The 14,309-nt window shown below is 38.5% G+C and overlaps 1 protein-coding gene across 1 annotated transcript in view; it reads right to left on the bottom strand.

Annotated features, from left to right (window-relative positions):
• ENPP3 (ectonucleotide pyrophosphatase/phosphodiesterase 3) overlaps positions 1 to 14,309 on the bottom strand; it is an 81,772-nt gene that overhangs the window by 52,483 nt on the left and 14,980 nt on the right. Inside the window, exons 6-10 of the mRNA XM_087444122.1 lie at positions 7,072 to 7,151; positions 4,689 to 4,808; positions 4,006 to 4,115; positions 2,699 to 2,764; positions 1,635 to 1,707 (exon numbers count right to left, since the gene is read on the bottom strand). Of these exons, the coding sequence (XP_087300248.1) occupies positions 1,635 to 1,707; positions 2,699 to 2,764; positions 4,006 to 4,115; positions 4,689 to 4,808; positions 7,072 to 7,151 (449 nt within the window). The remainder of the gene's footprint in view (positions 1 to 1,634; positions 1,708 to 2,698; positions 2,765 to 4,005; positions 4,116 to 4,688; positions 4,809 to 7,071; positions 7,152 to 14,309) is intronic.

Genomic DNA, 14,309 nt, shown 5'->3' with positions numbered 1-14,309 from the left:
GGCATAGGAAAATGCTCATAATACAATGTAAACATAAAAAATTAAAACCAAGCTGTATATGCACCCGAACATATTGCGGAATCCCGATTTGTTTTTAAATGTATTTAGCATTTCTTAGAAAAGCACATGTATAGAAAACAAAAAGGAAATATATCAAAAATATATTAACCATGGTCATCTCTGAATGGTCAATTGGAATTCATTTTTATTTTATTGTTTATATTCTTTTGTGTTTTTAAATTTTCCAGACTTTATCAATATAGTGCATTGAACTGACAAGGTTTAAGTGAATAACTTTTACTGACATAACTTTTCACTTTTTTTTTCACTGAGTAGGAAAGTGTAATAGTAATAGGATTGGGAAACAATGTTTAATCTCTAATAGTACTATAAGAGTACTATAATTAACAATGATTGTCTTTTTTTTTTCTTTTTCTGAGAATTTTTCAAGCCAATTACCATTAAGAACTTTAGCGCGTTATCTCACGAAATCCTCAAAGCAAACGTTCATGGATGGTGCTATTGGACCTTCCAGTTGTAGAGACCAGGAAACTTGAGGTTTAAGAAGTGAAGAAACGTGTTCATGGCCACACAGTTAATAAGGGACAGAGCAGGACTAGAACTCAAACCATCTCTATCTACTGTTAAATCCATCAACTCCAACATGCTTTCCTGAGCCTCATTCTCAGGGTGACCATGCCCCCTGGTATGCCAGTGAGAGTCACAGTTTCCACCTGTCATCATGACATAGTTATGTCCCCTCTCACAGAGTCACCCTACTCACACCTCCCAACTGTACTGAGAGCCCTCCTCCTCTGTTCTCACCCAGCACCCTGGTATGCTGCCACCACCGGACTCTCCACAGTTTTGAAACCATCTGTGCATGTGTCTGCCTCCCCAGGAGAGCACGAGCTCCCGCAGGGAAAGACCGTCCAACCTCACTCATCACATGCTTCCCAAGCACAGAGCCCCACAAAGTGCACACTCCATAGATGGCACATTTTACTGAACGTGACTAGACGTCAGCCCCCAACTCCAGCCCAGAGAAAGGAAAGGAAGAAGAAATCCCCTTAACGGGCAATGAGTGAGCAGTTTTTTGAGCGCTAAGATCATTAACAGGCATGGAAATGTTTGCAGCTGTGGGGCAAAACAAGTTTGGGTAGAAAACCCTGCTCTTTTCACATGGAATCACGATCACTCACCTTCACAGTGGGTACTGTGGAAGCAGTAAAATCAGCCCTGGTACAATGAATTAACTGGTAAGACCCTCAGTGAACAAGTGTTCTTTGTCTCCAGAAGGCCCTTTCTGTAAAATGGAATTCTAGGTTGCAGAGGAACCTGCTACCTGGAAGCTCTAGACGGCACTGAAATAATCTGCTTTTCATTATATAAATAACATTACTATATCAAAGCACAAATTTAATAAGTGTTTATCAAATGAGTCAAAATGTGGTTCATAAGGCAGATATCCTTTTTAGACCTTAAACTATTTTGTGGTTAATAAGGCAGATATTCTTTTTAGACTTTTAACTATTTTATCAAAAACATTTATATTTTATGGGAATTACAGAATACCATTTTATTTTGTGGGTTAGGGCTAGATGGTTTTACATGTGTTTTAAAAAGAAACTTACTGCAGCACTGACTGGTCCTTTTTGGTGTCCTGCAGAATCAGGCTGTTCCACATACAGGGTATAAAAATCAGGTCTAGGGATGAAATGGAAACAGAGAAGGACATCAGTAAACCCGGAGTAAACCTACAGGTTGGATTTGGGAACTTTGTAGATCTAGAACTTTGGGGCCGTATCCTCTTTTCCTCTGGCCTCCGTCTCTTCATCGGGGTCCCGTGGTCCCACTTGGCCCGAGTAGGGACAGTCTCCTGACGGGAATTAAGACCTTCCAGGCTGTAAGCGCTGGTCAGACTTAGTAACGAAAGCCTGTCTTGTTCTTGCTGTGAAGACCTCTCTCAGTGCCCCTCAGCCCTCATGTTTCCGGGTTTCTGACTTTTTGCTGATTCTGTTCTGCCACTCCTTGAAATTTCCTTTAAACATCTGGTCTCAGATGCACCGCTGACCTGGCGCTCTCTTCCAGGATGCTCTGACCGCATCCCGGGGCCGGCCTTGCCCTGGCCCCTCTGGCTCCGGGGTCAGTCCTCACGACCAACTTGCAGATCCACCGCAGTCCTGCTCCCAGCCCATATCTGGTTCTGAGATTTGCTTCTGCTCTTTGGTACTAGCTCTGTCTCTATTGTCCCATCATGTCAACCACATTCTCAAGAGCAAAAAGTCAACTGCTCTCAGAAATAATTCTTGAAAAGTGCCCATTAAAAGAAAATGCTAGGGCGGGCCCAGTGGTGCAGCAGTTAAGTGCACGCTCCGCTTCAGCACCCAGGGTTCGCAGGTTCGGATCCCGGGCACGCACCAATGCACCGCTTGTCAAGCCATGCTGTGGCAGTGTCCCACATAAAGTAGAGGAAGATGGGAATGGATGTTAGCCCAGGGCCAATCTTCCTCAGCAAAAAAAAAAAAGAGGAGGATTAGCGTCAGATGTTAGCTCAGGGCTGATATTCCTCACAAAAAAAAAAAAAAGGAAATGCCAAGTTTTTTTCCAAAAATGGTCATTTAAAGTAAAGAAATAATTTTATTTTATACCCACAAATATCCCACTGTGCCAGCACTTCTCTGACACTAGATATTACCTTTCAGCTTTGGGCAGGTCCAGCCAGTTTAGCAATGTAGAGATCCTCTCTTCATATGGGACACTACTGAAAAGAGCAAATAATTGTAAAAAATTAATCAAGTCAAGAATAATTCCATTATATTTCTGCTCAGGAAGGCAGGTTGATATTTTCAGGTATCCATTTTTGTTCATATGTGATCAAAATACTGAAAGTGATTCAGTATGACTCAGAGGAATTCCTGTTTTCAACACTTATATAGAGATACACTTGCCTCATTATAAATTAAATGTATATTGTTTTCTTTCCTTCTCATCCTTCCTTCCTTCAGTTTTCTCCCAAATAAAATAGAAGGCCATTAATTATTTTCCTTTCATTTGATTTGTTTATTTTTATTCATTTATGCATTTAAGCATATTGAGCATCTATTGACAGACATCCTTTGTTCATTTTAAACAGAATTTATCAGTGAGCAAACCCAAGATGCTTTTTTTCCTGGAGATTACATTCTCTAGGAGGAAGACCAACAATAAACAATAATCCTAATGCATAAATAAATTATATGGTGTGTTAGGCGATAAAAAAGAGAGAGAGTAGAGCAGAGAAAGGGGCACTGAGAAAGTGGGATGGGTGATTTGGAATTTGAAATCTTAGTGTGATCAGGCTAAGACAATATTGAGAAGGTAATTTTTGAGCAATGGCCTGAAGGAGGGGAGGGAGTGGGCTGTGCAGATTCTCAGGCAGAGAGAACAGCCCGCACAAAGGCCCTACAGCAGAAGCAAGCCTGGGGTGTTGCGGCCACCAAGGAGTCAGCATGGCTGGAGAAGAGTGAGCACCCAGAGGAGCAGCAGGAGAGAAGTTCTGAGAGTCAGGGGGACAGTCGGGGTCATACCATGTGGGGCCTTGTAGGCTTGCACTCTCAGTGAAATGGGGCCCACTGAAGTTTTTGGTTCCAAAGAGCGTCACGGTTAGAGTTGTTTTTTAAGTAATCATTCTGGCTGGTAGATTGAGAACAGATTATAGGGGACAAGAATAGAAGCAGGAGCTGTGTAAAGAGGCGACGGCAGGAAGACTGGCAAAAGATGATGACAGCTCAAACCAGAGGGTTAATGCTGGAGGCAATAGGAAGTTCTCAGCTGCACATAGTTTCAATTAGAGCTACAAGCATTTACTGACAGACTGAATGAGGGACCCAAGAGAGAGAAATCAATATTGACAAGATTTTTGGCCCCAAAACTGGAAGAATAGAATTACCACCAAGATTAAGACCAAAAAAAAACCTAATCATGTCTTCCTAGGCTGGGAAATATCTACAAGTGCTTCACTACCTGTTGTAAATCCTATATAAGGAAGGAAAGGAGCCATTTACAGCCACGTCTGATCCTGGCCAAAAGTAGGTACCAGATTTTAAACCTTGATACATTGCTGTCAGCCAGACCTATAAGAAGAGAAAATTTAAGATGAGTGAAAGTCAAGAGATTAATCAGTTTGGGTAGAAATATAGAAACTGAACAACATTAACAGTTGCAAAATTTATTTGATCATTAAAATTTATTTAAATTATTGAAAGTTTGTCTTTGTAGCAGTTAAAAACTATAATTATCCAGGGATCCACCTCGAAAATCAAAAATGTACTAAAGTAGTAAGATAGAAGATAATTTTTTCAAATTGGTAAAATTGTACAGTATCTCTTTCCCTTTTAAAGAATTATAAGACATACTCAGGAAAAAAATCAACAGATAATCTTTCTAGTAACTTCCAGATTAATATGTTTATAATACAACATACAAGTTTCAAGAGAAGGCCATTTAGGTGAACTAAATGCTTAAAATGAACTATAAATGTTTAAAAGATTCAAATTGTTATTATAAGTAGTGGTGAAACACTTTCCCACCCACAGCCCTTAGAAATGAGAAAGATAATATAAAACTCAAAGTGGAGACAGAAGAGTCGTCCACTGTCATATTGGAAAATGGAGGTTACTTTGGTGCCACATGTAGAAGCTACATACTGGTTGTCCATGCCACCAAGTTGGATTATTTTTCTCCTCTGAAAAAAGTGAAAAACTCTTGTTGAGGTTTACATCATACATATTATTGTCAATGATGCCATGTGATTCTGGATATAAGCCCTAAAAAGATCATTTCAAAAAAAGATTTAAGACAAAATCATACATTAATAAAACATATTTAAATTGAAATAGCATAAGATCTTTAACTCATATCTTGGAAGGATGTCATATATTTTTCAATAGAAAACTCCTGGATCTGAACCTAAATGTATATATATATGCATGGTCTATAGCAGCAAATGAATGATATTAGGCAGCTGGTTTGTGTTGGTGGTATTAATATAAGTGTTGAGTGATTAATACCTATTTGTGAATTAAAGTTTCCCATATTATAATGATCAGCCACTGGCTATGTTGGCAATAATAGCAAGAAATTTACTCCGTAGAAGCTGTTGCATATCAAATATCCTGGCTAAATGGGTTAAAGTGTGTTCCAACACTTTAGAAGGGAGCCTGCCAAGTCTCCATCCATCCTCCCTTCCACCCATACCTCAGTCCAATCGTTCCTTCAGTGCAATCACAAATATTCATTCAATCATTCCACACATTTTCTATGCCTATGATATCCCATGCCGTTGTAACTACTTTTAGATAGATTTGAGTATTTATTTCAGAACATTACTATATATATGAATATGAATACATACACATATTTATAGTGAATGAATAGCACTTACATGCAATCCCTTACTTATGTATACATACAGGTATACATACAGGTATACAGGTATGCATGTATGTGCATAGACAGTCGATTCCTTTTTTTGTTTTTTTGTGAGGAAGATCAGCCCTGAGCTAACATCTGATGTCAATTCTCTTCTTTTTTCTGAGGAAGACTGGTCCTGAGCTAACATCGTGCCCATCTTCCTCTACTTTATATAGGACGCCGCGACACCATGGCTTGACAAGCAGTGCATCGGTGCACGCCCGGGGTTCCAAACCAGTGAGCCCTGGGCCGCCGCAGTGGAGCGCGCACGCTTAACCGCTTGCGCCACCAAGCCGGCCCCTAGACAGTCGATTCTTGTAGTTACGCAGTAGTTATGTTCTATAAAGCTGCTGCCAACACTAAATAGCGAACACGGAACCGTTGCGCCTAGGGAGAATACAGGGTTGGGTTTCTGTGAGCCTCTGATCACATTTTTGTCTACTTATCAATATACAATCTCATTTTATGTGTATTTCTGTTTAAAGATACCTTATTTAATATATATTGTTGGTTCACAATGACTCATGCCTCTAACACATATTTTCTCCATAAGGCACATCACAGCCTTCTTGCTCTTAGGAACACAAGACAGCACTTCAGCACTACGCTAGAGGGCCATTTTAAACGGCAAAATCAAAAAAAGCACGAACATGTGAAAAACATGGCACTAACTAGACAACAGACTATGAAGACAACATGTGTTTACAGTGTGAGAGCTAAAACAGGAAGGCAGAGTGTCACCTTGTTAGACCTCAGCTGGGAACATATGAGCTGGGCAACTCGAATGTTTTGCCACTCTGTGAATGTTCACAAATGACTATGAATATGTTGCGGGTACTGATTTTGGGGTTACGAATGAATTTTAATGAGTTGGTGAATCTGCAAATATAGAATCTGCAAATACATATATAAATATGTGTGTGTATACATATGTACATATACACATACACATAATTACTAGGGTTAAAATTCAAATAGGTTACAGTTACTGTTCCACAGTAATAAAAGACTAAATGCAAAGTAGTAAAGACACAATAAAGGCTTTGGCAGTGGCCTCCTTAAGACGTGTTCTAAATCTATAAGTGTTATATAACTTAATTTTCCTTTGAGTTCATTTTGATCATTTCACTTTTGTCTTTTCGTACATAGAGGAGAATTTACTTGCTTTATCTAAAGAGATACAACCTGTCTCAATTCATTTATGAAATAGAATCCTTTATCAAGTTAAATATAATGAAAAGACTAAGAAAGGAAGAAATTCCCCACATCCAGGGGCTGTCCTCATACACAGCCTACCATTCCCAGCAGACCTTCAGATAAGTAGACGCTAAGCAAAAGATCAGAGGACAATGGTATTTCTCACATCCCAGAGGCCACCTGGCCTATCACAGAGGTGAAGCAGCCTAGTGCTGGGACACTCATTCACAGTTAACTCTGCACAGCCCTGGATCGGCCTCAGTCCGAGACACTCCTGCCTGGCCTGACTAAGCCATGAACTGTCACCACATGTACTTGTGAAATGTGAGCCATGGGGTGTGGCCACTGCCTGCCTGAGCACGTCCAGGGGGGCCAGTCACCTGTCTGTGGCCTCAGTCTTGCCACTGGCCAAGCACTTACCGTGACAATGGTGTAATGATTTGGGAAGGTTTTGGTTGGATAGACAGGTCTCAAGTATTCTGAATGAATTCCACATGTTTCTGCAACCAAGTAGAGTGGGAAATGAAGAAGGGGTTACTTCCTCAGAAGTTTTTCAGATAACTAAAAATCTGAACATGCAAGTTTCCCAGGGAAATAGAAATCTAAAGAGTGGACTGAAGATAGAAAAAGGTTGAAATTCTGGCACCTAGAACTCCTCTGTTCCAAGGAATGTCAGTTTTTAGGAGAGGAGTGAGCTAATGCAAGGATCTGTGAAATTCTGTAAAGAGCTAGAAAACAAATCTGTTACGCTTTGCAAGTCCATACTGTCTCTGTGCAACAGTTCAACTCTGCTATTGAGGCCCCAAAGTATCCATAGACAATATGTAAACAAATGAGCATGACTGTGTTCCAATAGGACTTCATTTACAGACATTGAAATTTGAATTTCACATAATATTTCCACGTCAAAAAATATTCTTCAGTTTTTCCCCAACCACTCACGAATGTAAAACAATTCGTAGCATATAGCAGGCCATACAAAAACAGGCAGAGGGGGCTGGGTTTGGCCCACGGACCACAGCTGGCTGACCCCCAAGCTAAATGACTCTAAACGATACACTACCTGCTTTGTGTCCTTTTGCTGCTTCCCTCTCTCTCACCAGGTCATTACTACAAGAATTTCTGTGTAACATTTGCATCTCAGCTAACAGCTCTTACGTGTAAAGTATCCGATATAACAAAAGTCAATACAACTCTCTAGATAATGAAGAGGAATTTGACTGTATAAGTGCACAAGCCCATGTCATGTAGCAACGTTTACATAGTGAGCCAACTTTACTGCTTGTTATTTTCAGTACAGTTTCCACTTATCAGTGAAGTTTCCTGCAATCTGTTTTCCAAAAAGCATGGAATTAATTTTGCTTCTAATCATTCTGTTGTTTCCGGTCTGTGCAATAACCCTGCTGAAGGAGGTCAGAACCACTAGAACATATTGTATCTCCTCCGCAGCAGCAAAATACGAGAAATTTCCCATTCCAAAATCCTGTCGACTCTAATTCTAAAAGAAGCTTCATGATTATAGATTCTATTTAGGTTAAAAAAAGAGTGAAAATGATTGTCGTTCAGAAAAGGACAAACTTTGCAGCTTGAAATAATGAATGTTTTCTAAAATACACTTGGAGTTGGTCTCCTTCCCAGCCTCTAGTTCAGTGTTTCCAGTACGATCCAGGAATGTCCTCCGTCAGAATCTTCCTGGGCCCGTATCAAGTCTACTATATAGGACTCTGGTGGAGTTGGGGCTTAGGTGGGTAGAAGGTGGAGGAAAGGGAGCTCAAAAAAATCTACGTATTTAACAAGCACCCCAAGTGGTTCTGATGTACATAAGTTTGCAGCCTGCTCTGGGACTTGACTCATAAGGTATAATTAAAAATTAAAATAACCTTTTTTCTTTTTTAGTCAATACCACCAATACATAAACCTAGTTCTCAATCAGGGAAAGACATATTTAATATTGTTAAGAAGTTATATGATAAGAAAATAAAATGACATCTAAGCCACCTATATAATTAAAATAATTTAAGTGGGAAAAAGATCATACAGTAAACAGAGATATAAAGTCAGTTTCTGTTCTTATTTCCTTGAAACATGGCTGACTCAGTCAAATTCTTAAATGCCTAAAGCACAGGGTATAAAATAAAATACAAACTAAGCTACCAGTGTTGTGAAAACCTGACACCTCCCTAGTCAGGATGTCTTAAACAGGACAAACCTGCTGACTATCTACAGACTCAGGCTACCATTTTGGATCAACTGTCATTGAACCAGAGCTATTGTAGAACTGCTCTCATAAAGCAAGATCTTCTACCATTGTTTCTTCCTGCTAGTAATAGTCTAAATTATGACTGAATAGAATAACTCTGGAGGATAGACAATAAACCAATAAGAGTAGTTGCTTCTGCAGAAAAAAACTAGGATGATCAGGAAAGAGGTTTTCTGTTTGTCGATTTTTTTTACTACAAACCCTTTAATATTGCTTTAAAAAGTTTATCGTTTGCATATTTTACTCCTTAAAAAAACATTTTTTTAAAAAGAAAGTGCCAACCAAAAACATCTGAAAATATAAATGGAATAAACATATATCCACAGTAACTATAAACTAAATGAAGAAACAGATGACTAATGGATGAATAAGTGAAACAGCTGGAGAATGTACAGATGCAGCAAAAGCAGTTCTAGGAGGGAAGTTACCAGTAAACACCCACATTGAAAAAGAAGAAATTTCAAATAAACAACCTAACTTTACACCTCAAGGAACTAGAAAAAGAACAAATGATACCCAAAGTTAGCAAAACGAAGGAAACAATGAGGATTATAGCAGAAATAAATGAAATAGAGAATAGAAAAACAATTTTAAAAATCAACCAAATTAAAGTGGGTTTTTTGAAAAGACAAACAAAATTGACAAAGCTTTTGCTAGACTAACTAAGAAAAAAAGAGAGAAGACTCAAATCAATAAAATCAGAAATGGAAGAGAAGACATTACAACCAATACCACAGAACTAAAAAGGATTATGAGACTACTATGAACAATTTTACCCAACAAACTGGATAACCTAGAAGAAATGGATAAATTCCTAAAACATACAACCTACCAAAACTGAATCATGAAGAAACAGAAAGTCTGAACAGAACTATAACTAATAAGGAACCTGAATCAGTAATAAAAAATCTTCCTACAAAGAAAAGCCCAGAACCAGATGGCTTCACTGGTGAATTCTACAAACCATTTAAAGAATTAATGCCAATCATTCTCAAGCTCTGCCAAATAATGAAGAGAAGGGAACTTCCAAAATCATTTTATGAGATCAGCATTACCCTGATACCAAAGCCACGCAAAGATCACAAGATAAGAAAATGGCAGGCCAATATCCCTATGAACATAGATGCAAAAATCTTCAACAAAATTTTAGCAAACTGGATTCAACAGCACATTAAAAGAATCCTACACCATGTCCAAGTGAGATTCATCCCTAGGATGCAAGGATGGTTCAACAAATGAAAATCAATTACTGTGATACACCACATTAACAGAATGCAGGATAAAAATCACATGATCATCTCAATAGATGTAGAAAAGGCATTTGATAAAATTCAATAACTTTCATGATAAAAACTCTCTACAAACTAGGAATAGGTGGAAATTACCTCAACATAATAAAAGCCATATATGGAAAGCCCACAGCTAACATCATACTCAATGAAAAACAGAGCTTTTCCACCAATATTCAGAATAAGGTAAGGATGCCTACTTTCATCACTTCTTTTTTATATAGTACAGGAAGTCCTAGCCAGAACAATTAGCAAGAAAAAATAATAAAAATCATACAAATCAAAAAGGAAGAAGCAAAATTGCCCGTTTGTAGATGATATGATATTATATATAGAAAACCCTAAAGACTCCATACACAAAAAAAACTGTTAGAACTAATCAATGAATTCAGTAAAGTTGCAGGATACAAAATGACAATACAAAAATCAGTTGCATTTCTATATACTAATGAACTGTGAAAAGGAAATTAGGAAAACAATCCCATTTACAATAGCATCAAAAAGAATAAAATACTCAGAAATAAACTTAGCTAAAGAAGTGAAAGATTTCTACACTGAACACTATAAGACTTTGATGAAAGAAATTAAAGAAGATGTATACAAATGGAAAGACATCCATGTTCATGGATTGAAAGACTTAATATTGTTAAAATGTCCATACTACCCAAAGAGATCTACAGATTCAACACAATATCTATCAAAATCACATAGCATTTTTTACAGAAAAAGAAAAAAACAATTTTAAAATTCTTATGGAACCACAAAAGTACCTGAATAGCCAAAACAATCTTGAAAAAGAAGAACAAAGCTAGAGGCATCACACTTCCTGATTTCAAAATATATTACAAAGCTACAGTAATTAAAGCAGTATGGTACCAGCATAAAGATATACATCTAGACCAATAGAACAGAATACAGAACCCAGAAATATATCTACACATATATGGTCAACTGATCTTCAACAAGGATTCCAAGAATACACAATGAGGAAAGAATAGTGTCTTCAATAAACAGTGCTGGGAAAACTGGATATCTGCATGCAAAAGAATGAAATTTGACCCTTATCATACACCATAAACAAAAACAACTCAAAATGAATTAAGACTCCCACCTAAGACGTGGAACTGTAAAACTCAGAACAAAACATGGGGGAAAGCTTCATGACATTGCTCTTAGTAATCATTTCACAGATACCACTCCAAAAGCACAGGCAACAAAAGCAAAAATGTACTAGTGGGACTATACCAAACTAAAAAGCTTCTGCACAGCAAAGGAAGCCATCAAGAGAGTGAAAAGGCAAGATATGGAATGGGAGAGAATATTTTCAAACCATGTATCTGATAACAAGTTAATTTCTAAAATATATAATGAACTCCTATAGCTCAATAGAAAAAAAAAAAAAAACATAACCTAATAAAAAAATGGGCTAAGGACTTGAATGGATATTTTTCTGAAGAAGACATACAAATAGCCAACAGGTATAAGAAAAGATGATCAATGTCACTAAACATCAGGGAAATGCAAGTCAAAACTACAATGAGATATCACCTTGCACCTATTAGGATGGCTATTACCAAAAACACAAAAGACAAGGATTGGCGAGGACTTAAAGAAATTACAACCGTAGTATACTGTTGGTGAGAATGCAAAATAGTGCAGCCACTGTGAAAAACAGTATAGAGTTTCCTCAAATAATTAAAAATACAACTACTATATGATCCAGCAATCCCACTTCCGGGTATTTATACAAAAGAGTTGAGATCAGGAGCTTGAAAAGATACTAACATTCCCATGTTCAATGTAGCACTATTCACAATAGCCAAGATGTGGAAACCTAAGTGTCCATCAACAGATAAATGGATTTTTTAAGTGGTATATATGTGTGTGTCTATATATATATATATATATATATATATATATAGACACACACACACACATACACAATGGAACTTTATCCAGCCTTAAGAAAGAGGGAAATCCTACAATATGCAACCACATGGATGAACCTTGAGGACATTAAGTGAAATAAGCCCATCACAGAAAGACAAACACTGCATGATTCCACTTATATGAGGTATCTAAAAGAGTCAACTCAAAAGTTAAGAACAGAATGGTGATTTCCAGGGGCTGCAGGGAGGGAAAAATGGAGAGTTGCTAGTCAATGGGTATAAAATTTCAGTTACCCAGGATGAATAAATCTGGAGATCTGCTATACAAACCTTGCGCCTTAGATAACAATACTGTATTATACACTTAAAAATCTGTTAAGAGGGTAGATCTCATGTTAAGTGTTCTTACCACAATAATATTCAGAAAAAAAGGCAAATGGCATCTTCTGTGGAGAATCTAAGAGTTCTATTTTCCATGAATGTCAACCTTGCTGCTCTAATCTGCACAACTCTGCACGTGCTGCCTGCAGAGCCACCTGTTACTACAAGTCTTGTTCTATCTGAGTTTCCCACCTAAGTTTCCAGGAAGTCTGACTTCTAGCTCCAGCAGAAGCACTTCCATCTCACCTGACAGTTTCCTGATCTTGGGCCTGGCCCTTCTTTGTCTGCTCCCACCCACACTGAGACAAGACAAAGACCTCACCTCCTCACTAGAGTTGAGTCCCAGAGTCCCCTTAGTCACCGACATGACTCACTCATGCTCAGTTTCCACAACCACTGTAGCCCAACCCAGGAAGCTTGATGGACACCAGAGATGGGGTTCCAGACTTCCTGAAAGTGATGCCTGCTGTCACATACCTCACCTCAAGCCCACCATTCCCAGGAGCCCTGATCCTAACACTTCTACCACATCCACTCTTAACTGGGCCTCCTAGAAACTAAGAGCCCATTCTGCCCTGGTGGAGCTAGTTAGTGAGGTCTTGACACGAAAGGATTGAGATGTCATCTGGATGACTTAAAAAAATATTTTAAAGCTTAGAAAGAGGAAAGCTCTCAGTGGCCCAATATTTCATTGGTGTCATTTCCAACTCTCAATGAGATGAGAAAATCAAATAATTCCACCTCCAAAGGGGTTCAGTTCAGCCTGGCTAGTTCAATTCCCTTTTGGATACAGGATTTGATATCCAGATTATCAAGGGCAATGCAGTTAAGGAAATAGAAACTGAGAGGTGTTAGTTAACTTTCCAGGCCAAAGTAAATCAGCAGCAAGTGACAAGTCCTGAATTTGGAGCCAATTCTGTCAGAGCCCCAAGATCTGCCTCAAAGCGTGAGGGAGAAGCTGAAGGGACAAGGCACCTTGTGTTGTAGGGGGAGGTAGTTTATCTCTCTACAGTCACGGAATTTTAGAGCTGGAATTAGCAGCAGAAATCCTTAGATCTAAGCCTCTCATTTTACCACTGAGGAAACTGAGACCCAGAAAAAGTAATCGACCTACTCAGGGTTAAACATCTATTTTTTAATAATTTGGAGAAAAATGAAAACAGAAAACCAGTAAAATAGTTATAAACTTTGAGGACTTTGGAAGTAAAAGAGGGCCTGGTACAAAAGGGAAGAAAGAGGGGAATTGCAGGGCAGGAGAGTGTGGACTCTGGAGCCAACCCTGTGACACTTCGTAGCTCTGTGTCCTTGGGGAGTCGATTTCTCTTTATTCTTCACTTTATAAAACTGTAAGAAGGCAAGCGCCCTAACGCAGAAGTACAACATCATGAAAAGGTGTTAATAAAAACAGTAATCATAGTAATAACATAAAATCATCCAAAGTACACTATGTATTCTCACAGAATTCCTCTCAGGTGGGAGGTGACGATTTTATAGATGAAGAGACGGGGGAACCAATAGGTGAGGTAAACTTCCCCAGGTCTCACAGCTGCTAAGTGGTGGAGCCAGGTTCCAGCACTTGGATTCCAGAACCAGCTAGAGATACTGGACTTTTCACCTCCTGGAGCGTTGGTATGTGCTGGCTCTGTCCAGTCTACTCAGACTCCTTCAGGATCTTGACCTGGCTGGTCATAGTCACCTTGCTAAGACCCAGAACCCAGGTCTGACAAATGCCACTTTTGAGACAGTATACATAAACAGATTTCCATAGAGCAGAAGTTATATTCAAATACAAAACAATCAAAATAAACAAACAAAAAGATGAACACGCTAAAAAAAAGG

The sequence above is a fragment of the Ceratotherium simum genome, chromosome 19, assembly GCF_057802395.1.
Source record: "Ceratotherium simum simum isolate JZ-2026a chromosome 19, ASM5780239v1, whole genome shotgun sequence".
NCBI classification, from domain to species: domain Eukaryota; kingdom Metazoa; phylum Chordata; class Mammalia; order Perissodactyla; family Rhinocerotidae; genus Ceratotherium; species Ceratotherium simum.
The sequence above is the reverse complement of the archived record's forward strand: the minus strand, read 5'-3'. Positions and strand labels throughout refer to the sequence as shown.